At 42.7% G+C, this 26,134-nt stretch overlaps 2 protein-coding genes across 5 annotated transcripts; one reads left to right on the top strand and one right to left on the bottom strand.

Moving 5' to 3' along the window:
- Positions 1–386: 386 nt before the first annotated feature.
- LRP2BP (LRP2 binding protein) lies at positions 387–15,552 on the bottom strand. Of its 4 annotated transcripts, none has more exons than XM_004579007.4 (9): positions 15,467–15,552; positions 13,701–13,824; positions 12,825–12,937; positions 11,953–12,066; positions 6,984–7,126; positions 6,787–6,892; positions 4,989–5,212; positions 1,833–2,007; positions 387–494 (listed from the first exon to the last, which is right to left on the bottom strand). In XM_004579007.4, exons 1-9 carry the CDS (start codon positions 15,509–15,511, stop codon positions 429–431), a joined length of 1,110 nt encoding a protein of 369 aa, XP_004579064.3. In that variant the 5' UTR covers positions 15,512–15,552; the 3' UTR covers positions 387–428. The 4 variants fall into 4 exon arrangements, with proteins under 4 accessions (XP_004579064.3, XP_058525902.1, XP_058525904.1 ...); XM_058669919.1 differs by lacking the exon at positions 15,467–15,552 and adding an exon at positions 14,264–14,540; XM_058669921.1 differs by lacking the exon at positions 12,825–12,937 and having other exon boundaries at positions 15,467–15,533.
- Positions 15,553–22,437: 6,885 nt separating this feature from the next.
- ANKRD37 (ankyrin repeat domain 37) lies at positions 22,438–26,081 on the top strand. Its single transcript, XM_012931373.3, has 5 exons — positions 22,438–22,798; positions 22,977–23,129; positions 24,176–24,267; positions 25,401–25,604; positions 25,867–26,081. Coding segments are annotated over exons 1-5 (477 nt in total). The 5' UTR covers positions 22,438–22,771; the 3' UTR covers positions 25,868–26,081.
- The last annotated feature ends 53 nt before the right edge of the window (positions 26,082–26,134 follow it).

The following is a 26,134-nucleotide window of genomic DNA, read 5'->3' as shown; positions in this document are numbered from 1 at the left end:
ATGTTATTCCAGATTCACAAAACTAAGTACCAAAGTAATGTAAATAAGTGTACTTTCAAATGATGTTGAAAATAAATGTGATCATTTAAACTTCTGGATATATTAAACTAAAACAATAGTCTTTTCAGACAGTCCATATTAAAGACAGGAGAGACATTCGCCTTTTGACGTGCTTTCAGGATTAGGTATGGTCCGGGCTGCTCTCGAGGTTAAGAGGTGGGTCTCTGGATACTCTGCAGTTTGACCCTGTGGCCAGGTTTCAATTTACAAAAAGTGTAGCATGCAAATTTAAGAACAAAGGTAACCGCTGTAAAATACCCAAGATAACATAGCTTGAGATGCAGCAAATAACCAAATACAGCTTCCACAAAAATGCAAGTATTACATGGTGTTCAGATTGATGAGTCTTTGTTGCAGTGCTATGTGGCTTAAATTCTTTGCTGAATGAGTAGGGAGTAGAGTTCATCTGCCAATTCAGGATTCAGACGGCATGCCTAAAAGGCAAAGAGTCAGTTATTCAATCAAATTCTAATTGTTTAGGTTTTTCCTTTCTACTTTCTTTTTAAGTTTTAAGACTTGTAAAGTATGGTGAATTTTAGGGTTGCTTAAGATAACCTCTATTCTGATTTCCAAATATGTGAAACGGATTAATACTGAAAACAACCACATTATTATCATTTGAAAGCTAGAATTTTAGCAGTGTCAAGAGTAAAGGGAAATTAAGCACTGAAGACAGTACTGTATGTTACAAATTATTAAAATAAGTAGAATGAAAAGCATTAACATCTGGCCTCAGCTTGCTATGATCTCATTATGTGTGTCACAGAATCTATTATACATTTTATTTTGAAATACCTAGTTGGTTTCATTATACCTAAAGCAAACAGAGATAAGGTGTTTTTTTTTTTAAATGTCAAGAATCTGGGAGACATATCAAAGGTTATCTCATCCAAAACCCACTCTATGCAGAAACTATCCCTTCAGTTCCCGTAACAGTCAGATAGATATTCAGGGTATGACTACGTTACAGAGGAAATTTTGTTTGTGTCCCAAAGTTACACTAGAAGATTCTTCCATATATTAAGCTGAGATTCCGCTGTAAATGGCTTTTGAATCATTGAAAGGTCATAGAAGAACACATCATAGTGGTATCAGAGAACTCAGAGAGGGCCCAGTGCAGTGGCTTGATTGATTGATCCTCCACCTCCAAGCAACAGGATCCCATAAAAGTGCCAGTTCATGTCTTGGCTGCTCCCGCTTCCATCCAGCTCCCTGTTTATGGCCTGAGAAAAGCAGCAGAGAATGACCCAAAGCCTTGAGACCCTGCAGAAGTGTGGGAGACCCAGGAAGTTCCTGGCCCCCAGCTTCAGATTGCCTCAGCTCTGGTTGTTGTGGCCATTTGGAGAGTGAACCAGAGGATAGACGATCTTTCTCTCTGTGCTTCTCTCTCTAAATCTGCCTTTCCAATAACAACAACAATAACAACAACAATAACAACAAACAAAAGTAACTCTAAGCGGGGAGGATTCAAAATAAACTCATCTGTAATTCCACTTCCCATGAGCTCTTTGAAGTTGTATACATCTAGTAGAAAAGTGAAAGAGAATAACTTACATCAACATAAGATGTTTTATCATCTGAGCTTAATTATGCTAATATGAATCTAACAAAATGGTCTGTAATCTGTACATCTTGCAACTTCTGTGTAGACAGATGTTAATCTGCATTGTTACGAATTAGACATAAACACTAATACATAAAATTGTTCAAGTATCACTAACAGCCTAGCGATTTCTATTGGGGGTCAACTGGTGTTTTGTTCTAACACTCACTTTGGTATAATAGTGTTTAGCAGCTTCTTCATCCTTTGTGACCCCCAAGCCCAGCTGCAGACACCGTGCGTGGTAGAAAGATGCCATGGCCATGCCTTTGCTGATGAACTCTGGGAGACAGTCCGTGACCTGGGCTATCATGGGGACATCATGAACCTCGTCGTAGTCAGCAATCCTGAAAAGACAGCAAATTATGAAATTTGTCCACCTTTTTTACAGAACAAGATGTACAGAAACTGTCCTGCACTTTCTCAAGAGGCGGGTTTTTCGCTCTGTGTTGAAGGGTTGGTGTATTCTGTTAGTATCAGGGGACAGTGTTAGATTCGGCTGAGCAGCAGTGACTCCAGCCCCCTGCCTAGGTCAAGCTGACACTCTCATCCGGGAATGTTTGGAATGCTGAATCACCCTAACCTTTGTCTACTCAGAGGGTCCACCACAGTGAGGACCCTATGCTGCAGGTCACTTGCTTGAAGCAAGGTCACAAGCATGTCTGAGCAGAGGAACTGCTACCATCTTCCATCCCCGACGTCTGAGATGTATAAAGACTCAGTGCTGTGTACCTTGGGTGGACATTTCCCTCATATGGCCACCCTGCCATGGGGAAGTGGTCTTCGGCCATCTCCCACCAGGCAACAGTCCATCAGACTCTCTCCCCTGATCAATCCTTTTCCTAAACAAAAGACTCTCTCAGTCACTTTCATGCCGCTTTCATCCTCTAGTGATGGACTGCTGCTTTCTTTGGAAAAACAGTCTTGCCAGTAGGCCCTGGCTGCTGACAGTAAATCTCTTGTGTGATTCTTGGTGTGTGGTGTGGTTTTGGGGCCCAAATCACTACTACAGAGGAATTCGAACTAGGGTGGCTACTCTACTGGCTTTGCCCTCATCAGACTTAACAGCTGGGAGAAGAGCATTGTTCCTCCTGTTGTGTAATGTTAGTAATTACTTAGTGGAGTTAAATTAGATAGGAAAGAGTTTTTATTTATTTTGGTCACCTATTAAAAGAGAAACTTTAAATTTGGACATTGGTCACACGACACCAGAGCACTTTGAAAAAACTAGCATGTCTATATTCTTTACAAATGGCACTGAAAAATAAGTCATCCAAGACAACTACCCCAGTCAAATGATGACAGCAAACATCTGGGCGAATGAAGACTATGAGGTCGACCATGTCAACCAATGGACATTGGAAAGAATTCCTCACGCAAAGACTGGGGGGATTGACAGCATTTTGGAACTATTGCATCCACCTGGGCAGAACCCTTGGAGCATGCGCCACATTGTGACTCTGGGTTGATATTAGGTGGCTTTTCCCCATCCTTGGATACCAAGATGGTTGGGAGGCTGAGTATGGCCTATCCCCTTGTCTGCCCCGTTGCTCCAGAAATGGGAAGAAGAAATAGAGTTTGGAAACAGTGATCACACCCACTTCTCCCTATCCCCTGTGAGGCAGATGTTCGTGATGAGAGTAAAAGAGAAAGAGGCCGAACTGAAAGAGGCCAAAAAAGAGCTGTATGAGAAGTTTGACCTGCTCAAGTGGACACACCAGGAAGAGAAGAAGCAGGTGGAAGACAAGAAGGAGCTGGAAGAGGAGGTGAACACCTTCCAGAAGAAGGTGGCAGCTCAGTTACTGCAGTCCCAGGCCCAGCAGTCCGGGGCCCAGCAGACCAAGAAAGACAAGGATAAGAAAAATGCAAGCTTCGCATAAAGCCTGGCAAGCCAAAGATGTTCCCGCATTCACCTGCTTTTGCAGTAATAATTGTATCTCTGCCATTTGTGTCCTTTTGTTTTGTTATGGTTATGATTTTGATTTTATTTTTTTTTACCCTTCCCCAAACACCAGTAACTCTTAACTCATTTTGCTGAATGTTTTGTTGGGTGGTGGAAAATGACAGAACAAGGGAATAGCAGCGAAAAAAAATGTATGTGAACATCATCTAAAATTAAAACAAATTAAAAACAGTAAGTCATCCACTATAACCTAAACAAAAAAAAAAAAGGAGATGTGTGAAAAGAAGATCCCATCAACTCTATTCATGAGAATGTTGTAAGGAATAGGCATGTGGGAAGTGATACAAAGTCCCCAAGATTTTCAATAACTATTTTAAGTTTTAGTTTAATCTGGAAGGGCACTTAACTTTGGGACCCTAGAGATCACTCCTTCGGTGGCTTGCTGCCTGGAAGCAAAGACGTTGGAGAGAGGAGGCCAGAAGGAGCTCCTGCCCTTCAGCTGCCCTAAAGATGGCTGGCCACACCTGAGCAGGGGTGTGAGGAGGCTGGGGGCCCTGCTGGAGGGTGTGAGTGGGAAACCCAACACTGTATCACTCAGCATGGTCTGACAGAGCATGCAGCTCCATTTTCCCTGATAAGTTGTTTCTGCACACTGTAAATGTAGCATAGTAAAGGGGCCAGATGGTCCCAGGGAAAAGATGTTTATAAGATCTTAGTGTCAGAGTCTTTTAATCATTATTCTCTGTTTATAATCCCTTATGAAGCTATAGTTCAACTGTGCAGTTATATAGTGAAGGAAGAAATTAAGACTTAATAAACATTTCTGATGTGCCAAGTTATATTAGGTATTTTTATAACCTTGTAAAAGTATTTTCCTCTTAAAAATAATGATGATTTTAAAAAACACTCAAGCTAACAGCACAGCCTCGTGCTATCTAACATGGTAACAATTATCCCCATGCAGCTACTTAAATTAAAATTCAGTAAAATGTAAATGTTCAGCCTTAAGTTGCATTAGACAAATGGCAGGCACTCAGTAACCATCATTTCTAGCATAACAGAAGGCTCAACTGGCCAGATCTGGCATAAAACATACAGTAGACACTGTTATACATAGTTTCATCTAAGTTCCTCATTCAAACTTTATTGCTATGCTTTCGAATGTGTCCCTTCCAAAATTCAGGTGTTCCCAGTGTGATGATATTAACAGGTGGAGCCTTTATGAGGCCATTCCCAATCCTTTAGGATTAGGATTAAGAGCCTTGGAAAACAGGCCCCCTACTGCCTTCTGCCAAGTCTCCAGAGGACACGGCCTTCATCAGATAACCTGGGGTCTTGATCGAGGTCCTCAACGAGAGATAAATATCTACTCGTCTTAAATAATCCAGTCTACGGTATTCTGTCAAAATGGATGAAGACATTCACCTTTTGGAAAACGCAACACACTTTGTAAAAAACTTCATCTTATAGTAATATTCCACAAGATTCCCTTGAGCGTAGACATTGCCGCGCTCCGCTGCTTCTCTTAAGCAGTACAACGCTGCGTCAGTATCCTGGCGGATGCCCTGGCCATAAAAGTACATGAGACCGAGTGCACCCTGGGACTCCAGACTTCCATTGCCACATGCTTCTGAATGCCAATAAAATGCCTAAGAAAAAGGACAATTTCATTTTGTTATTCACAAGATAAAACCATACAGAACAGTTTTCACTGAAAGAAAAACTATTATCCATCTCTAGAAAATAGATCTAATTCCTTGTAGTACTCAATTCACATGCCGTGGAGAGCTGAGGCGTCTCCCACTGCCTGGCCTCGGCAGGTGACATCACAGTTCAGTGAATAGGGCATAGGAGGACCAGTTGTCTGTTTCTGGAAGGTGAGTGTGGGAAGGGCCTAGAAGTATACCTGTCCAGGGGCACAGGGGGGAGGAGCGCTGCTGAGGCTAAGCGGAAGGAGAGGCTCCCAGTGGTCTCCATCCGAAGCTGCCAGGATCAGTGAGCACAGGATAAAAGCTCTGTTTCTGGCACCTGCTCCTACTGTTCAACTATAATCAATCCGAATTTATTTAAAAAATGGTTTCCAAGTGGCTGCTCAGGTGCCTGAGGTTGCTCTTGAACTCCCTCAACAGTAGGACTCAGCTGCACACTCTCTCTCTCCCTATAGGATTTCCTGGAAAATGTTAAACCATCTGAGAATTAAAGAATATATTTTGGGATCAGCAATGGGTTGACTGCTTCCTGCAACATCGGTATCCCATGTCAGAACACCAATTCCAATCACAGCTGCTTCCCTTCCTATCCAGTGCTCTGATAAAGCACCTACCTAAAGAACAGAAGGTAGCCTGTGTGTTTAGGTCCCTGCCACCAGTGTGGGAAACCTGGATGGAGTTCCAAGCACCTGGCCCAGCCCTGGCTGTTCCAGCCATGTGGGGAGTGAACTAGTGGATGGAAGACTTTTTTGTTTCTACCATTCAAATAAGTCTTAAAAATATATATATTTCTAGGGCCCGGCGCAGTAGCCTAGTGGCTAAAGTCCTTGCCTTGCATGCACCGGGATTCCATATGGGCACCAGTTTGTATCCCAACCAGCTCCCTGCTTGTGACCTGGGAAAGCAGTAGAGGATGGCCCAAAGCCTTGGGACCTGCACCAGCGTGGGAAAACCAGAAGAAGCTCCTGGCTACTATCTTCAGGTTGGCTCAGGTCCAGCCATTGTAACCACTTGGGACATGAACTAGTAGATAGAAGATCTTTCTGTCTCTCCTTCTTACTCTTGATCTGCCTTTCCAGTTAAATATGTATATATATGTGTATATATATACACACACACACACACACACATATATATTTAGAAAGAAAAAATATACATATATACTTTTGGGAAAATTATAAATGGATTTAGCTTCTAAATAATTTTTAATGTATTTATTAGTATCATTTTTTATTTCTTCAAATCAAATTCAAATTAATAGGAATTGAAGAGTGACCTTACTCTTCCTCTTTTTCTATATGTTTAGCTTTTTATACCTATACAGTACTCTTACCTCAATGGAATCCTTTGGGATTTCTGAAAGCCTAAAATGTAGGTAGGCTTCCTTTATATTTTTTCATGACATAAGAGATATTCAAATCTATTCACTTATTCCTCAATATGTTCTCAAAATAAAATGAAACAAATACTAATCTCCACACGATGCTACTGTTAAGAAGGAAGAGAAATGTTACCTTTTCCAGCTCCTTAGGGTCTTTGGTGGAATAATACAATCCTAGGATACTTTGTGCCTTCACACTAGCTTTGGGATTTCCATTGTCTGCCGCCAACAGCCACAGTCTGAAAGAGAAAGCAAAAAAGTCACTCTTCAATTCTATTTCAAAATTTCATTTAAAAAAATAACTAAACATCTTAAGGCAGCTGAGATTACCTTTCAGCCTCCTCTTCTGATCGTCTGACACCTTGTCCTTCATAATAAGCTCTTCCAAGGTTGTAAGCAGCTGCAAATCTTAAGTGTCTTGCTCTGGGACATGGCGAATCAAGAACTCTCCTCATATACGCCACACCTTTTTCCTTCCACAAAGAAAAAGCACACACATGCACACACAAAGCCAAGTTTTATTCCAACTGTGCTCACTTTTTCACATGACATGAAATATGAAAATATGTCCACAGGGTATGATTGTCTTGGATTCTGCTGGGCTGGAGATAAGGAAAGTATTTGCGAAATGCTTGTCTCCTTATCAAGCATTCCCAGGAGCTCACATCATACCTTCAAGGATTGTACTAAGTCTGGTTTGGGCTTCCTTCTTTCTCTTCTCCTTTCCACCTGCAACTCTTATCCAGAATTCAGGTCAGTTCTTTTGAATTTATCAAAGGGCAAGGATAGACAATAACTTCTTCCACTGTAAAACTAGTGTAAGCTCTGAACAACTACTGTCGTCTCTTCACGCGTACTTTCACTTACTGTACTCAAAGATAATTTTCACCCAATATACTAATCCGTATGTGATATTGCTACAGAGTGTCAAAGCATAGAGGATATTTTCACCACTAGCAACAACAAAAAAAAGAAGTCACTTCACCCCAAAAATCCATCAGACACAAATCTTCAACCGTCACTCAAAAGAAGAAAATACTAAAAAACATGCATTCCAGCTTTTACCTTCCCATTGCTCTCAATATGCTGTTGCTGGCCAAACACCACGGTAACAGCTGAGAAAATAAAGGTGTCTGCCAGTCATTCCCAGATTAGAAAGACCTATTTTTGTAAAGATGTGAGGTAGGTGATTATGTTGTCTTCCCTCTCCAGAAACAGAGAGCAAAAAGGAATTGAAGGGAACAGTTGTGGAGTGAAGTGGTTGTGTAAGTCCTCCCACAGAGAGCAATGATTGGGTCTGAGTACAATACAAATGGCGACTCTTACAGGCACTGGGAAATAATAGGGAAGAAAGTAAACACACAGAACTCTTTGCTTTGCACACAGCAGACAGTCAAAGACAAAAACAACCTTGAAAGCAGCAAAATTAAAATGACATGTTATATACAAGGGTTACAACATTAAAAGTAGAAAATAACTTCTTAGGATACACAACAAAGATATAAAGATTTTAGAGGGGCCAGTGCTGATGTGCTGGCAGTGCCAGCTGTCGGTAGTGCCAGCTTTCCATGTGGGCACCTCGTGTCCTGACTGCTCCACTTCTCATTCAGTTCCCTACTCATAAGCCTGGGAAGGCAGTGGAAGATGACCCAAGTGCTTGGCCTCTTCCACCACATGGAAAACCCAGAAGCAGCTCCTGGATTTGGCCTGGCCTACCCCCTGCCATTACACCATTTGAAGAGTGAACCAAAGAGTGTCTTTCCTTTTCTCTCTCTCTCTCTGTAATTCTTTCAAATAAATAAATAAATTTTTAAAAAAAGATTTTAGAATGACTTTGTTTATAAAAAAATGCAACCATAAAAATAAAGACAAAAGGGAGATGTTTTTAGATAATCAAACTTGGAGATTACTCATAATGACATGAAGACTGCTGTATGAGACATGTGTCTTGAAGGAAGCTTTTGGATTGAAAGTAAAGGGAAATGGTGTCAAACAGTGACTTGGCCTGAGAGGATGGACTGGAGAGCACCCCAAAGGGCAAACATGAGGGCAGAGAAGCACATCCAGGTGCTGTGTATTCAAACTCCCAACGTGTCAAGAGACTTGTGAATACAGTAAAAAGCATAACTGTGTTTTGCATTTTGGGCTAATAACATATATGGATGTAACACAAATAGCGCCGAGCATGTGGATGTGTGGGGACAGGACACTTTTTCCAAGGCTCCTGTATTTTTTGCCTGAAGTAATTTAATATGAACTCTATGCAAACTGTGCATGTTTTAATCTCTAGCAAACTATTAAAACTATATATAATGTAGAAGGAAAATTATTAAGTTAAAATATGTAAAATTCTCATATCACCATTCTCATAAATTTGAAAATATCTAATTATATTAAGTACCCATAACCATACCTCTCTGTAGGTCTTTCCAGATGCTCCATTTTTTTCGTTTTAAGATTTATTGGAAAGGCTGAGTTACAGAGACAGAGAGAGAAGGAGAAATGGGGAGAGATCTTCTGTCCATTGGTTCACTTTCTTATGGTTGAAATGGCTGGGGTTAGGCCAGGCAAAGAAGCTGAGAACCAGGAGCTTCTCAGAGTCTCCCACATAGAGGCAGGGGCCCAAGCACTGGTATCTTCCACTGCCTTCTCAGGTGCTAGATCAGAAGTGCAGCAACCAGCACTCAAATCTGTGCCCATATGAGATGCCAGTATCACAGGCAACAGCTTAATGTGCTATGTCACAGTGCTGGCCGCCATTTTGTTGCTGAACAAATACTACATTGTTTACTAATACTACATTGTTTACAAATACTACATTGTTTACTACACATTTATAGTGAGTTCTTTGTGGTCTAAGACCTTCTTCCTTTGTTCTTTATTTAAAATTAGCTCAACTATTGTATATTTCATTTCTATCTTTATGTATTTATTTGAAAGGCAGAATAATACAGAAAGAAGGAGAGGCAAAGAGAGAGAGAGAGATAGCTTTAATTCACTGTTTCATTCCCAAATACCCACAACAGCCATGACTGGGCCCGGCTAAAGCCAGGAGCCAGGGATTCCGTCTAGGTCTGCTATATGAGTGGCAGGGACTCAAGTACTTGGGCCATCTACTGCTGCTTCTCCAGGTGCACTAACAGGGAGTTGGATTAGAAGTATAGCCAAAGGTCAATCTGGCAGTCTGATAAAGGGTGCCAGCAGTACAAGCAGAAGCTTAGTCCACTGATCCACAATGCTGGCACCTATATGATCTTTCATGTTAATATTAGTAGCAACTTGCCAAATGCCATAAAAAGTCCTGTAAACAGTTTGATTCTGATTATAAAAAACTTTACAAAACTTTCTGATCATATAAAACTTAGGGCTCGGCACAGTAGCCTAGTGGCTAAAGTCCTTGCCTTGCATGTGGCGCAATCCCATATGGGCACCAGTTTATGTTCCAGCAGCCCCACTTCCCATCCAGCTCCTACTTGTGGCCTGGAAAAGCAGTAGAGGACAGCCCAAGACCCTGGGACCCTGCACACACATGGGAGACCCACAAAAAGCTCCTGGCTTTGGATCAGCTCAGCACCACCTGTTGCAGCCACTTGAGGAGTAAATCAGTGGATGGAAGATCTTCCTCTCTGTTTTTCCTCCACTCTGTATATCTGACTTTACAATAAAAACAAATAAATCCTTTAAAAAAGGTTGATATTTAATATATAAAGCTGAATCTTTGGAGGGTTTAGAAGTAGAAATAGTACCTCCTACGGCTGACATAGTGCCATAACAGGCTAATGCTCTCTGCCTGTGGCACCAGCATCTCATATGTTCTAGTCCCAGCTGCTCCACTACCAATCCAGAGCCCTGCTAATGACCTGAGAAAATAACATAGGAAGGCCCAAATGCTTGGACCCCTGAATCTATTGAGAGACCTGGAAGAAGTTTCTGGCTGTCAACTTCAGATTGACTTAGCTCTGGCCATTGTGATCATTTGGTAAACCAGTGGATGGAAGATCTCCCTCTGTCTTCTACTCCCTCTCCCTCTGTAACTATGACTTTTAAGTGAAATAAATAAATCTTTAACTTAAAAAAATAGTGTCCCTGAGAAAAACTAAGAGGTAGGGCAAGGAAAGCTCAAATAAGTAAAACTGCCCTTAACACACTTTTATCTCAGCCGAACAAAAGCATTTTTAAATCATGCTTTTCCAATGCTAATGCCAAAATCCATCTGTAGCTTTGCCAAATGATGAATCTACATGTGAGTATTATTTTTTTTCCTTAAATATTTATTTACTTTTTTAAAAAGGCAGATTTACAGAGAGGAAAGACAAGAAGATTTTCCATCCTCTGATTCATTACCCAAGTAGCCTCAATGGCCAAAGCTGAGCCAATCTGAAGCCAGTACCAGGAGCTTCTTCCAGGTCTCCCACGTGGGTGCAGGGTCCCAAGGCTTTGGGCCATCCTTGACTGCTTTCCTAGGTCACAAGCAGGAGGCTGGATGGGAAGTGCAGCAGCCAGGGCATGAACTGGTGCCCATAAGGAATCCTGGCACATGCAAGGAGGAGATTTATCCACTAAGCCATTGTGCCGTGCTCATGAGTATTCTATCTATAGAATAATAGTGATGTTTGAATGCTTTCTAAAGAAAACTGGGCAGGCATTGTGGTGCAGTATGCAGCGTGTCACCAAATTTGACAGAAATTTCTATAATTTTTTAGTAAATATTTTAACTATCAGAGTTTCCATGGCTAATTACAAGAAGCATGCTTGGAACAGCAATCTGAAGCTTTAGCTTCGCTGCCCCTCATAAAGTGAATTTTTAATGAAAGTAATGTATGTTCCAGCTGAGGCAAACTGTCCTAAGAGGTATTTGATGAACAAGAAGTTTTTATGATGCTCATTTTACTACATTTGATTGCCACTTGAACAAAAACAAAAGCAATTCAGTATGGAAACAATTCCAGCAGAATAACCCTACTTCATTGTTAGCATAAAAGAAGCAATTATTGGAAAAGTTAAGCACTTTTCTAGCAGTCGTGAAGGATCAAAGTAAACTTGTCAAAAGCTCATGCAAGAAAAGGATCTTTCATTCTTATAGCTGAACTCAACCAATAATCAGGAAGGGTTGAGAACAGAGAAGGGCAAAAGAAAACTGGTTTTGTTTTACAAAAAGCATATTGATATCCTCTAAAATGCTAAAAAGTTATATACTATTAAACTATAGGAGGGAGCTATATTAAAATATAATTTAAGTTGTATAAAATAATCCATGAATAACAAAACCTTCAACATCATGAACAAAACAATAACTTACAGCATTGGCTGTGGTACCCAGTCCATCATAATACATCACTCCTAGCTGGTAAGTTGCTTGGTGATCTTTCTCCTGGATTTCTTCAAACTGTTCCAAGGCTTCTTCATACCATCCCTAGAAGCTCCCAGATAATATTCAATTACTTTTATTATGCTCTTAAATTAATACCAGCTGAGGTATAGGAGGCTGTTTGTGCCTCAGCATACAAAGTCAAGAAGTAAAAGCACATTGAATGCTGAGAGATCACACTGTTAGCCACTATGCTATGCTATCCTGCAAACTGCAAGAGGACCCCTAAATAAATATTTGTTTCCAGAATAAAGGAAAACACCACCCAAACAGAATCTCTTTGAATCTCTAAAGAGAATCAGTAGGATATAGGTGACTAACCACCCAAATATTCAATAGAACTTCCTTGGTATTTGGTGAAGTCCAGATGATAATTTGCACAGTTCCTGTCAGGTCTGCCTCCCAGGCCATCGCAGGATAGGTCAATACAAAGGATGATCTCTCCTCTGCCTCTGTAGGAACACCTAAGCTACCTTTAAATACTAAATGACATAAGGATCTCCAATATTTATTAATATTAAATTATTTTGCAAACTCTATTAAATACTTTGAGACATAATGTATTAGACTTTCAATTTACACAGTGGAAATAGACTTCATGTCTCCTATAAAAAAACTCCCATAAATTCAGTAGACTGACTTTGTGAAGAGAGGTCAGATACCTCCTCAAGCAGTATGTCAGGCCTATGTTATTTCACAGAATTTTCATGATAGAATATGTAAAGAACTCTGTAAGACATTTTGCTGTGAGGACTAACAACAGAATTATAGAAAACAGAACAAGAAAATCAAAAAAAGGATACCTCTTCAAAATAGAGTTGACCTCGTAGAAAATAGGCGAGAACATCCCCTTTTCTTATCCTTTCCTTCAAGATCTGCAGTGCCTTATCCAGCAAATTAGCATGGCTGTAACAATCTGGATTGAAACAGGTAAAAGTGCCAATAGCCAGACAGCAGGAGTTTTCCAAGTGTTACAGTATACAGGATCCACTTCACACTGTTAATACTGCTTTCAATGTTAATTCTCTGACCTCTTTGGCTTAAGGATAAACACTACATTTAAAACAAACAAAAACTTTACCACAGCATCCCATCCACCACCATGCCTTTTATCACTGAGACATATTTATTGATGGGTTTTCAAACCACCCCTGTCCACTGCAGGTAGGAGCTCTAGCTAAGCAGTCTGTATCAGTGCATTGGATTTTCTCTGTGAAAGCCTGCACTGTATAAATTAGTTCATTCTTAATTTAAGTCTTAATTGGAACTACTAAAATCAAATGAACTAATTATAGTTTAATTTTTTTAAGCCCATGGAAAAAACTAATGATAGTGTTAGATGCCTATTTCAAGGAAAGTACAGTGTATGCTCTTTACTGATATCTGGCTTCTTCATTCTAGAAGCATGTCTGTAAGTCCTGAGAGCAACACCAGGATCAAGATTCAATTGTGAGGCTTGTCCATTGATAATGTGTCACCAAGTAAATGAAGTAGCAATTTCAGATATTTGTAGTAAAGCTAGGAAAACTATAAAAATCAACTATGTTCTTAAAGTCACTTTAGACAACAAACTTTTAGACAAATTAGACAAATATTTTGTGTCTCATTTGCTCTGGTGGTCATAGTAAACTTTTAGTAAAAATGGTTCCCAAGGGAAGATTATATATCTAGATTTATACCAGTCTTCTTCTTCCACTGGAAGAATTTTTGGTTCTTAGCAGCATAATGAGATAAAGAGGCATAATAGGAATTCTTGGGTAACTTTTCACTGGTTAACTTCATCCTATTTCCACAAGGTATATCCTGAGAACAAGAATAAAAAAATAAGAAGGTAGAAATTGTTTTTCTCTGAAAAGTGCAAGAAAGAGACTCCATTCCCAGCAAGCACTCATCATTAAAAGCATCCCTCCTCCCTCCCTCCCCTAGAGAGAGGATACGAAAAACCAGCTCCGACATGTTAAGATTCTTTTCCCCAGTACCGTCCTTAGCTCTGAGACAGCTGTTCTACACACTGCTTCCACTGCGTGGAGTTAATGTAAGACCCATTTGCAAGTCCTGCCTGGCTATGAGTTCATATACTGCAATGAGTCATTCAGTCATTACAACTCCTGCCAGTTATGGGAATCAGGGATGCCAACATAGACATAGACATAGACAGAGCCCTTGGGTACTGGGACCCTTCTGTTTCTTGTAACTGAAGATCATCACATATACCAATTTCGAATGAAAACATCTGTTTTACCTGGAACTGTACTTTATTTTAGCTGTGTTGATCAGTTTTATCTTCTCGTCTGTACTGCCTTGCCATGCTGTAAGATGGATCACAACTGAATGGTAAATGGGAACCTTCATATAAAAAGCCAAGGCCACGTCATCTGGGCTGAAGGAGTCCAGGTTGGCCTAGCCTGAGGGCAGCGAGACTGCAAACTCAGTTGTTGCTATGCTGTTGTGTTTACTCCTTGGCATTCTACTGCTGCAATCTACGTTCACCAATCAGGGATGAGTTTCCAGTTAAGACTGTTGACTGGTGATCAAGAAAAGAGCTGAAGAGATCCTCAGTGTGAATGGAGAACTGCAATTATGTAAGTACATGGTTCTTTTGAAAAATAAATTACTTCTTCAAACATCCATGAAGTGAAGAAAAGGAAGATAATTCAGCATGGAGAGAAAAATCACTGAACCACTTTTATAACTATGGAAGAGTCATTGAATCCTTTTTAAAAGTCAATTTCTGTATCTGTAGCTTGAACAATAAGTAGTCTGAACTAAATGATTATTTTCAAGAGTCCCTTCCTAGTTAAAGAACACTGATTATGTGATTCTCAAAATTTGATGGCTGCATTTGTGAATATAGAAATTCTCAATGAACTTTAAGGTGATAAAATATTTAGTAAGGAATTTGGAAAAAAAACAATTCAAATAAGATGATGCAGACAACACTGTAAGTTATTATCCCTAAGCTACATGTAGAAGTTTTTCTTTTCACTGAAGACATTAACTCAGAGTGCTGCTAGATTCAAAAAGACCAAGGAAAAACTGGGCGTAGTCAGGGTGGGCATCAGAAAAGAAACACATAAGCATGGTGTGGTAGCCTAGTGGCTTAAGTCCTCACCTTGCATGCACCCGGGATCCCATATGGGTGCCAATTTGTGTCCCGGCTGCCCTACTTCCCATCCAGCTCCCCACTTTCAGCCCGGGAAAGCAGTCGAGGATGGCCCAAAGCCTCGGGACCCTGCACCCATGTGGGAAATCTGAAAGAAGCTCCTGGCTCCTGGCTTCGGATTGGCTCAGCTTTGGCCATTACAGCCACTTGGGGAGTGAATCAGCAGATGAGAGATCTTTCCTCTCTGTCTTTCCTTCTCTCTGTAAATCTGACTTTCCAATAAAAATAAATAAATCTTTAAAAAAGAAAGAAATGAAACACATGAGAAAACAGTTATCTTACCTCATTCAAACTCCCATTGGCCTCTGTGATCATAACACTGCACATGGCTTTTGTTGCTGTGGCCCGACAGAAGGGTTGAAAAGGATCTGTAAAATCAAATGAAATGGCTGGAGCTATAGTAGGTGTCAGGTACTGTTCTTTGGTCTAAGTGCTTTACAAGTAATATGTCCACTAAAATTTTGCTAAATAAGGACTATTGTAAGCAGCTTTTGGGTTTAGCATAGTGACTCAACAGGCTAACCCTCTGCCTACTAGCACTGGCATCCCATGTGGGCACCAGTTCATGTCTGAGCTGCTCCAGGTCCCGTTAGTTCCCTGCTTATGGCTTGGGAAATCAGCGGAGGATGGGCCAAGCCCTTGTGCCCCTGCACTCACATGGGAGATCCAGAAGCTCCTGGTTTCAGATGATCTGTGCTCCAGCCATTGCAACCACTTGGGGAGTGAACCAGCAATGGGAGATCTGTGTCTTTCTCTCTGTAAATCTGCCTTTCAAATAAAAATAAATATGGGGCTGGTACAATGGCCCAACTGGCTAATTCTTCACCTGCAAGTGCCAGTATCCCACATGGGCACCGTTTCGTGTCTTGGCTGCTCTATTCCCCATTCAGCATCCTGGTTTGACTTGGGAAAATAGTGGAGTGGCCCAAAAACCTTGGGACCCTGCACCCCTGTGAGAGACGCAGAGGAGGCTCCTCGTGGATTGGTGCCACTGTAGACATCTGGTAAGTGAACCAGCAGATGTATAATCTTTTTTTTTTTTAACCTTTCAGCTTTCTTTTAAATATTATTTACATAGTTGAGAGGGATGCATGCCCATGTGGGTCTCCAGTTACAGTGGGAAGGGTCAGGTATGGAGGAAGGTGGGTGAGACAAATATTTCAATTTTTTTTCCTTCCCCTGTGTTTACAGGTGAGGAATGGGAGGGAGGCTGCTCCTTGCTGTCAAACTACATCAGCCAGGCAATGTGGGATGGTCATTGGATAACACTTAGGAGCCCCTGAAATAGGGAAGAGTATTCTAAGGATCTTGTTGGTTTTTTTTTTAAGAATAATTTTTTTAAGATTTATTTTTTATTACAAAGTCAGATATACAGAGAGGAGGAGAGACAGAGAGGAAGATCTTCCGTATGATGGTTCACTCCCCAAGTGGCTGCAACGGCTAGAGCTGAGCCAATTCGAAGCTAGGAGCCAGGAGCTCTTCTGGGTCTCTCACGCATGTGTAGGGTCCCGAGGCTTTGGGTTGTCCTTGACTGCTTTCCCAGGCCACAAGCAGGGAGCTGGATGGGAAGTGGGGCTGCTGGGATTAGAACTGGTGCCCATATGGGATCCCAGGTGCGTACAAGGCAAGGATTTTAACCACTACGCTATTGTGCCAGGTCCCTAGGGACATTGTTTTTCCTGTCTCTTCTTCTCTCTGTAAATCTACCTTTTCAATAAACATAAATTTTCAAATTAAAAAATCCTTAAAAAATAAGTACCCTTTAATAAGTGAAGACACTGGGTCCGGCACCGTGGCCTAGCAGCTAAAGTCCTCGCCTTGAACATGCCAGGATCCCATATGGGCGCTGGTTCTAATCCCAGCAGCTCCACTTCCCATCCAGCTCCCTGCTTGTGGCCTGGGAAAGCAGTTGAGGGCGGCCCAGTGCTTTGGGACCCTGCACCCGTGTGGGAGACCAGGAAGAGGTTCCAGGTTCCTGGCTTCGGATTGGCACAGCACCAGCCGTTGCGGTCACTTGGGGAGTGAACCATCGGATGGAAGATCTTCCTCTCTGTGTCTCCTCCTCTCTGTATATCTGACTTTGTAATAAAAATAAATAAATCTTAAAAAAAAAAAAAGAGGTGACGACACTGAGACCCCTGGGGAGGTGACTTGCCGAAGGTCCCAGGGCTACAAAGGAGGATAGCTTGGGCCCTAGCCCCCTATTTTATTTCTCCACCAAGGAAAACTAATAGGATGAATTATTTTTATGTATTTTGGAGGCAGAGGGAAGAGAAAGAGAGCTCCCTACCAGTGCTGGTTCACTGTAGAAATACCTATGACAATTGTGGCTGGGCCAGGAAGAAGCAAGAAACTGAAAACAGCAATGCAGGCTGCCATATGCACAGTAGGAACAGAACAACTGGAGTTATCATGCTACCTCTCAGATCTGCATTAGCAGGAAGAAGGTGCCAGGAGCCCGAGCCAGGTACACAACCTACACACTTCAACATGGGACATAGGTATCTTATCCAGTGTCTTCACTGATAGGTCCAACACTGCCCTACAACATGATTTGTTTTTAATAAGGTAGCACTCCTAGAAGAGGGTAGTCACAACTTTATTACTGTTTAATTTGAGAAAATGAAGACTAACGTTGAAAAAAGCAAGGGTATAGATTTATTTCTGCCAAAATCTTGGGATTAACTATAAAATCATCATTAGAAACTGGACAACTACTTGCATCATATGCTGTATATTTAAATATTCTATAACAAGCTGCATGCATTAATTTTGATACAGAATTTGAAAGAAATCTATGATTTCAAAGGGAATGGAAGGTGCTGTGGATGCTGGTGGCACTCTTCTCAAATTCCTTTTTTATGAGTTAGTGTCACTACCCCCAGCTACCCGATTGCCAAAGCAGCTCATTGCTGGGCCTTCCCTGTAGCTTTGTCTCCAGATGAACTTGAGTTCCTTCACTCTGGGATCTTTTCCTTACTCCTTGGAGACAGACCACTTGGAAAACCAGCCCCCTCCAAGGAGAGGTGGCCTATGTTGTGGTCGAACATTCCTCCTCATTCTTATTGGGTCAAGAATGTAAGCTCTGGTTTGTCTTCATGTGACACATTCTTAGGATTGAGTTTGCAGCAGGTAACCTGATGAGATGAAGCACTATCTCTAGAGAACAGAAGGCTTTTCATAAAAATCAGTGAGTCTCTCAAGCTCAGTGTTCCTCTCTTACAAACGAGCATGTTTGGCTATTGTGTCATATCTGTGAGAACTGAATGGCATGAGGAACTGGTTCAAACATCAAGCTGACACTCAGTAATAAAGTCATCTCCCTCTGACCCAGGAGTCTCACATCTTCTGCCACGACCTCTGAAATAGACTAGCTTGCTAGTTTCTAGAAGGGGAGAACCTTGATACTGCCCAAGAAACTGTGGGCAATAAAGGAGCTTCTTCCCCTTGTTTAGCAACAAACTTCCCTTAGTTCCTAATATACTATCAAAGCAAAATAGTCATTTGTCATTTTATTGTACCCATTAATGGTCGTCTTTGCTAAACTTGAGCTCATTAGGAGAAGGACCACTAAAACTGGACAGAAACACATATATACAGATAACAGACTGATCACGGCTCACAGAGTTACCTTATGTTCATTGTAATACTAAATGACATACCCCGATGATATTTTGGCAAACTCAACTTGCAACACCCACAGATGCAGCATCTGCTATGGTACATTTCTAAGGGTTTCCCATACCCCTTTCCTTTAACCCTATCCTGTGCCATCACTCAGTTTCAGGCCCCATTTACATGGAGATTGATTTGAGTTCTTTCCCCTTACTTTGGCCCATGTAAATGAGTTTCTCTTTCCTCAAAGACTTGGCTCCTGGTATTTGTTTCTGTGGGGGAGCACCAGAGGGATAAATCTATTGCTCCCTAAATAATTCTCCATACCCCTTTTGCCTCTTGGTGAGATTCAGTAGATGCTGCAATTTGTGTTCTGGGACAGAAGAATGAAATTAGTTTTAAAAAATTTATTTATTTGGAAGTCACAGTTACAGAGGGAGACAGAGAGAGGGAGAGACAGAGAGAGAGCTTCCATCTGCTGGGTCACTGCCCACATGGCTGTACTGGATGACACTGGGCTAGTCTGAAGCCAGGAACCTGAGCTAACTCTGGAGAGGTCTCACGCATGGCTGCAGCAGTCCAAGACCCTGGGCCTTCCTCTGCTGCTTTCCCAGGCACATTAGCAGGGAGCTGGACAGGAAGCTGGACAGGAAGCGCAGCAGCCAGAACTTGAACCTGCACCCATATGGGATCCTGGTGCCACAAGTACTGGTTTTACCTGTGATGCCATGGTGCCCACCCCAGAATGAAGTTAGTCTACACCTGAGTCTACATTCTGACTTGCGGTGGGTATTGCATCTCTGTCTTGTCCTACCTCTTTCACTTCCTTTCTCCTACGAGCATGCCTTTCTCATATGCTACTTGAATAGAAATGCTATTTTGGGCCTTGCTACCAGGCAACTCACTCTAAACAATACATATATATGGAGGAAGAGGTACTTACTATCATCTTTTTAAGACTAGAATAGTAAAGGGTAACTTTCCTTCTAATGAGGTGTTAGCCTACATTGTGAGTAGTATGTGAACTTGTGAATAAAAAATATTTTATTGGTAACAGTACTAAAATTAGCTTGCAGATAAGTAACCTTCCTTACAATGTGAGTGGCAGAAAAAGAAGAGAATGATTTGAGAGTAGAGTCATTCTACAGACACTGGAGATGCCAGTTCCTCTTGGATAATCAGCCAAATAGAACTGCAACTTTGCGGAGCAAGAGGAAGCTCATGGCTATTTCCCCAAAGCTCCAAGTAAGTTATGACTGCTGTGCTGTTATGCCTTAGCCAGGATTAGAATCAGAATAAAAATAAAAGGAAATTGTAAGCACCTGTTTAGAATTGGATATTGGTAACTAAAAAGAGATACATATATAAGCAAGGGATGATTGAGCCAGCCTTAATCATAATATTGAAAAACTTCAGGGCTAGCAATGTGGCTTGGTGGGAAAAGCTACCATCTGTTGACACCAGCATCCCATATGGGCAATGGCTCATGTCCAGCTGTTCATGTGCAATTCCCGCTCCCTGTTCAAGGCTTAAGAAAGTCTCAGGAAGATGGCCTAAGTATTAGAAGCCCTGCTACCCCGATAGAGACACAGAGGAAGCTCCCAGCTCCTGGTTGTGCTTTTTCCCAGCTTTGGTAGATGCTGCCATCTGGGGCATAAGTGAACCAGTGGATCAAAGAATTTTCTCTACCTCTCTCTTTTTCTGTCTACCTCTTTCAAAATAAGTATATAGTTTTAGAAAAGCATTAATTTTTTTTTAGGTTAAACTATTAAGCACTGTCTACAGAATGAGTATAAGCTATATGTGTGTGTGTTGTGCCGGATTTTGATATCCCCAGAAAATCATCGAGTCTGAAGTCGGTGCTAACGTATGAAGGTGGTTTACTCAGGTTAGCCTAGGTCTCCCAGCCACCTCCCCCAGCCCAGCAGGACTGGTGGGGGGAGGGGCAGCTGCAGTAGAGGCTGCAGCAGGATGGGAGGGAGGGAGGAGGGGGGAAGAGAAGGCAAAAGGCACGGGGTGGAACAGCACAGGGTTCTTATCCATTTCAGGACAATTCCATATAATGATACAGTCATGATTGGTCAGTTTGACTGTTAACTTTAAAAAAGAGCAAGTTGGCAGGCTTCTATTGGTGGGTTTGAAGCAAGCAACTTCCAAAAGATACAAACTGATGGGCTATAGGAGGATGGGTCTTATCTAACTCCAGGGACCTTCTTCCTGAGGAGTGGTCTGCCTACGTGACCTGCCAGGTGTCCTGCCTGGTGTCACGTAGACTGTCAGGCCTAGAGTTCACACAACCCCCAGCCAAGCAATTAAGGCAGAATCACAAAAGCAGAAAACATTTAGGTTCTTCATGTGTGTAAAGAGTAACAATTAACATCCAAGTACTTATTACTTTTAAAAAATGTTACCTTTATGTCTCCTGCTTATCTCCTGATTTTTATCCCTCTTCCATTTCCACTCCAACAGTCTATGTTCCTGTTCCCAACTAGAATCTTCTGCATGTTTCTTGACCGTTCACACTTTTTCCTGTTAAATGTCGCCTTTTGGGGGGGAGGGGCGTTTGGATTGTTGCTCTAGTGCCCGTCATATATCAGGTGTGTCTCATAAGTAGCACACGTTTAGATTAGTCAACGTTTTTCCTACTCAGGATAACGTTTGCTACTGGAACATTTGTTTCTTTCATATTGTTATCATTAAATGGAAATTTTTATTTTGTACTGTCATTGTGCTTCATTCAGGCTTCTCTCTGTACTGCCTTTTGATGGACCTGCTATGCCTTGATTGGATTAAGATATTTAACATCAGATTTGCTGGCTTCCTGCATCTTCGGTTGCCATCTTCTAAAAACTTTCCAGTCAGAACGCGTTTGAATGTTTCCTAGGGCTGCTGCAACAAATTACTAAAAACTTTAAGGCAGAAAGTAACAGAAATTTACTCCATCAGAGTTCTGGGCTTGAAATCCAAATTCTAGGGGGTCAGGAGCGCTCTGCTTCCTCTGCTTCTGGGGAACAAACACCCTAGTTCTAACCGCACAGGAAGCTCCAAGCCAGCCATTTACCGCAGCCCTGCTTTCCCGGCGGAGCTGCCCGGGGTCACTGCTCCTCCCAGCGGGAAGGCTCCGCGGTCCTAACCGGCAGTGGCTGCGGTCCTGGAGGGTGAGATGGACATTTCCGCTGGCGATCCATTACTAAAGGCTGTTTCTACCGATCGCTTAATTTGCGGGTGGGTTGGGGGCAACTCCTGTGGTAAAACCCAAGATTCCAGTTAACTGCCTCGCAAAGTCCGGGCTCCCGTTTTACCCCTCCAACTCCCTCAGGCCTCAGTGACAGCGGCGAGCGGACCGCTCCGTCCTCTGAGGGACGCGGGCCAGCTTCCTGCTTGCCGGTTTCCAAAGGGAAATGTCCGCCGAGAGCTATTTAAGGCCTCCTGGCTTCCTGGTTACGTGCGTGGAAGCAGAAACCCAAACCTTGGCCCGCGCCTCCCGCTTCTCCAGAGGGATTAAAGGGCTGGGCCCCAGCTACGTGAGACGTGTCACAGTGAGCCCTCCTCATGGCGGCGCCGAGCCCGACCGCTCCTCGCCGGCCTCCCCGGCCCGGGCCCTCCCGCGCACGCGCACGCGCCGAGCCCCGCCCACCGGCGGGCGGGCCTGCCCTTCGGCGGCGGGCTCTGGCGGGCGGGCCGCCCGGCACCGCTCGGCTCTCCCCCGAGGCCGGCTGCCGGCTTGCACGTGGCCGTGTTTGCGTACGTGCGGCGGCCACCGGCCAGGGGAAAGTCCCAGTAGCTAAGGATTAGGCTGCTGGAGCTCGGCCAAAGCCGGGGTGCGGCGGCTGGGGGCCGGCCCGCTAGCTCTGGCTGTCTTGAAATCTTCGTGCGCTGGCGCGAGCTTGTGCACTCTTACCTGCCACTCTGCAGCTGTGCGTCCCACTTGTCTACACTTCCCAGAGCCCCCTGGATCCTGCGACAGGCGAAATGCTGTTGCTTGATTGCAACCCGGAGGTGAGACTCGGGCTCCTTTGGTCCCGCGGGTTGCAGCCTCGGGATGTCTGCCTTCTCAGGAGTGTGGGAGAGACGGACAGAGGACCGATCATGGGTGGATGATTTGGGGAGGATTTTCAACCCGGAGTCGGCGCAGGACTGGAGCAACAACAGTGCAGGATGTGTTCCCTTCCCGCAGGTGGACAGCCTGAGGCATCTGCTGCAGACCGGGGCTTCGGTTAACGCACCACCGGATTCTTGTGAGCAGTCACCTGTCCACTTGGCCGCAGGGGGCGGCCTGGCTTGTTTGCTTCTCTGGCAGCTGCAAACAGGCGCTGACCTCAACCAGCAGGTAACTAAGTAACTGATTGTTGCTGTGAACAGCCCTCCCCTACACCTCAGACCCATAGAGACGTCCTAGTGCTGGCATATTCATTAGTTTCAGTTGCCATAGGCAGGTCTATAGCAGGGATAGCAAACAGAAATACCATGCAAAACATGTATGTCATAAAGGATAGTATAGCCATACTAACAAAGGTAAAAAAACAGAAAATTTGTTTTAGTAATTTATCCGAAATGTTCCAGTATGTAATCAATGGAAAATACTGACTGATGAGCGAAATTGACATTTTCGTTTCATTGGACCACTGCGGGACTAGCCACCTCCTGCACACACGCCAGGCCTAAATGACCATTGGCTGTCACCTTGGACAGCAGGAGTCTAGTTTATTTTGAAAGAAGCAATTCTTGCAATACCTAAGTCTCAGTATGGCAACTGAAATAGTCCTCGCGAGGTGTGTCCACAGGCAGGACAGTTTTCTGCTGAACTTAAGGTAGTTTACATCTGCCATTGCCTGTTACCAACTGGTGAATTTTTAGGTAACTTTTGGACTTCTGTAGAACTCTGTTTTGCATGTAGTCATTTAAGAGATGGATGGATGTGACTGGTGGCATACTACAGATGTTTGTATAATAAAAATATTGCATGGGATACTAAGGGAACTTTATCAAGAATAAAAGGTCAGTCCAGGGACACGTGTTGTGTCCCACCGGGTTAAGCAGCGGCGTGGAGCATGGGCATCCCATACTGGAGTGAAGGGGTCCTGGCCACTGCTTCAGACCCGTCTCCCTGCTAATGAAACCTGAGAGAGCAACAGAGGTTGGCTCAAGTACTTGGGTCTGTGCAACCCAATTACTGCCACCTCTCATGTGGGTGCCCTGGTGGAGTTCTCAGGGTGCCACATGGGGTGTGAAGCAGCAGATGGAAGATGGTTCTCTTTCTACTTCTCTGCATTTCAAATAAACCAGTCTCCAGCTTGCTCTCCTCAAATAGCCGGTGAGAGGCCGGAGAAGGCCTTTTGGGGGAAGAGGATCACTGTGTGCTGTGTTATCTTTCAGGATGTTTTGGGGGAAGCTCCGCTGCACAAGGCTGCCAGAGTTGGAAGCTTGGAATGCCTCAGCCTGCTTGTAGCCAAAGATGCCCAACTTGAGTGAGTGTAAAACCAGCGGCTTTCAAATTTTTTATTGCATTAGCTGGACTTAAAAGGCTTCACTATGTGGGCTTTATAAAATAATGCTTGTCTAATGGATAATTTAGTGTTACCTAACACAGGTTAACTGGGGCTCTTGGGGAAATTTAATAATATTCAATTTGAGTAAAAATTGAAATTGATCCTAACTGGTCACTTGTATGATATTTTTAAAAAAGATTTATTTATTTTATTTAAAAGTCAGAGAGAGAGCGAGGCAGACAGGGATCTTCCTTCTGCTGGTTCACTCCTCAGATGGTTGCAAAGGCCAGAGCTGGGGCTGATCAGAAATTGGGAGCTTGGAGCCTAGAGTTTCAACCTGGTCTCTGACCTGGGTACAGGGGCCCAAAGCCTTGGGCCAGCTTCCACTGCTTTCCCAGGTACATTAGCAGGGAACTGGATCAGAAGTGAAGCAGTTGGGACTTAAACTGGCACTACAGTTGCAGGATTAGCCTGCTGTACCTCTGCACAGGCCCTACAATTCTGTTTTTTATAGTAGTGGTCTACTTCAATTTTAGTTTTGGAAAACCTCTTCTATAGAAGTTTACACTGACTATACCTCTTGGTATTCCTTTGCTATATTGAATACTTGCTACTGTTGTGTTCATTGAAACATGAAAATTCTATGCTGTGCTGGACTGTGCTAGCCACTGAATATACAAGAGTGGCCAAAAAGAAATTTACTTCTGTTTTGCAATTAACGTTTGTAGAAGCCCCAAATTTCTTTATTAAAAATATAAAAAGGGCTGGGGCCATGGCATAGCACATTAAGCCTCTGCCCACAGCCCTGGCATCCCTTATGGGCAAGGGTACAAGTTCCAGTTGCTCCATTTCTGATCCAGCTCCCTGCTAGTGTGCCTGGTAAAGCAGCACAAAAAGATGGTTCAAGTCCTTGCTCCCCTGCACCAACGCGGGAGACCTGGAAGAAACTGCAGGCTCCTGGCCCCACCCTGGCCCAGCTCTGGCGAAAACCAGCAGATAGAAGATCTTTCTCTGTCTCTACTTTTCTCTACCTTAAAAAAAAAAAAAAAAAAAAAAAAAACTTTAGAAAAAAAAAGAATTTCCATTTAACTCAGTTTTTGTTCTAATTTCAGCTTATGTAATAAAAATGGACAAACAGCTGAAGATCTGGCTTGGTCATGTGGATTTCTGGAATGTGCCAAATTTCTTACAACAGTTAAATCTATGCAGACGATAAAATCAAGTGGACAGTCCAACAGCGATCACTGTGTTCCAGTGCTCAGACAGAAGCGAAGTTTTGGAAGTGCAGAATCTACAAATGGGAAAAGGAAGTGTTGGTGAGTAACTCCCAGCCGTTGCTTTCTCTCCCTTGGCAATCTCTTATTTGATGTAGAGTTTATTGTGACATTTAAATTCTGACATTGTCATTTCCAGTATTATCTTCTCATTCTCATTGGAATTTCAAAACTGGTTTCAGTGATTACTACAATTGGATTCTAGAGCCTGAACATAGATTATTCTGCAGGGTGGGACAGCCTATTTTTTTTTTCTTTCTTTTTAAAAGCCTTTAATGCTGGCATGTTTTTTTTTTAAAAACAGATGTGCTCATGAAGAAGTCGGAGGATGGTCCTCATTTCGTGCAGACCTACAAAAGCTGTGGCTTTTGGTTTACCAAGTATGTTTGAGCTCCATCTCAGGAGGACAGCTTTCTTCCAAGTGAAGACAACGTTTATGCGTACATGTATTCACATGTCTGCCATACATTGTTGTGCACGCTTTGTCTTTTAAGTTATTAAAGGGATATTTAAAGAAATTATTTGTGATATCTTATAGCTTTTGGAAAAAAAAAATCATACTTTAAGCCATT

This window comes from Ochotona princeps, chromosome 11, assembly GCF_030435755.1.
Source record: "Ochotona princeps isolate mOchPri1 chromosome 11, mOchPri1.hap1, whole genome shotgun sequence".
In the NCBI taxonomy this organism is placed as follows: domain Eukaryota; kingdom Metazoa; phylum Chordata; class Mammalia; order Lagomorpha; family Ochotonidae; genus Ochotona; species Ochotona princeps.
Note: the sequence above shows the minus strand (reverse complement) of the source record. Positions and strands in the feature narration are given on the sequence as shown.

Bases quoted from the DNA above. Each gene is read 5' to 3' on its own strand.
- LRP2BP (XM_004579007.4), bottom strand. From the start codon at position 15,511: ATGTGCAGTGTTATGATCACAGAGGCCAATGGGAGTTTGAATGAG. The intron at 12,938-13,700 runs GTATAAATCTAG...GTTTCAATCCAG, and splicing joins CCAGTGGAAGAAGAAGACTG to ATTGTTACAGCCATGCTAAT. The intron at 6,893-6,983 runs GTAATCTCAGCT...TTTCTCTTTCAG, and splicing joins TCAGAAGAGGAGGCTGAAAG to ACTGTGGCTGTTGGCGGCAG.
- ANKRD37 (XM_012931373.3), top strand. From the start codon at position 22,772: ATGCTGTTGCTTGATTGCAACCCGGAG. The intron at 22,799-22,976 runs GTGAGACTCGGG...CCCTTCCCGCAG, and splicing joins TGCTTGATTGCAACCCGGAG to GTGGACAGCCTGAGGCATCT. The intron at 24,268-25,400 runs GTGAGTGTAAAA...TTCTAATTTCAG, and splicing joins GCCAAAGATGCCCAACTTGA to CTTATGTAATAAAAATGGAC.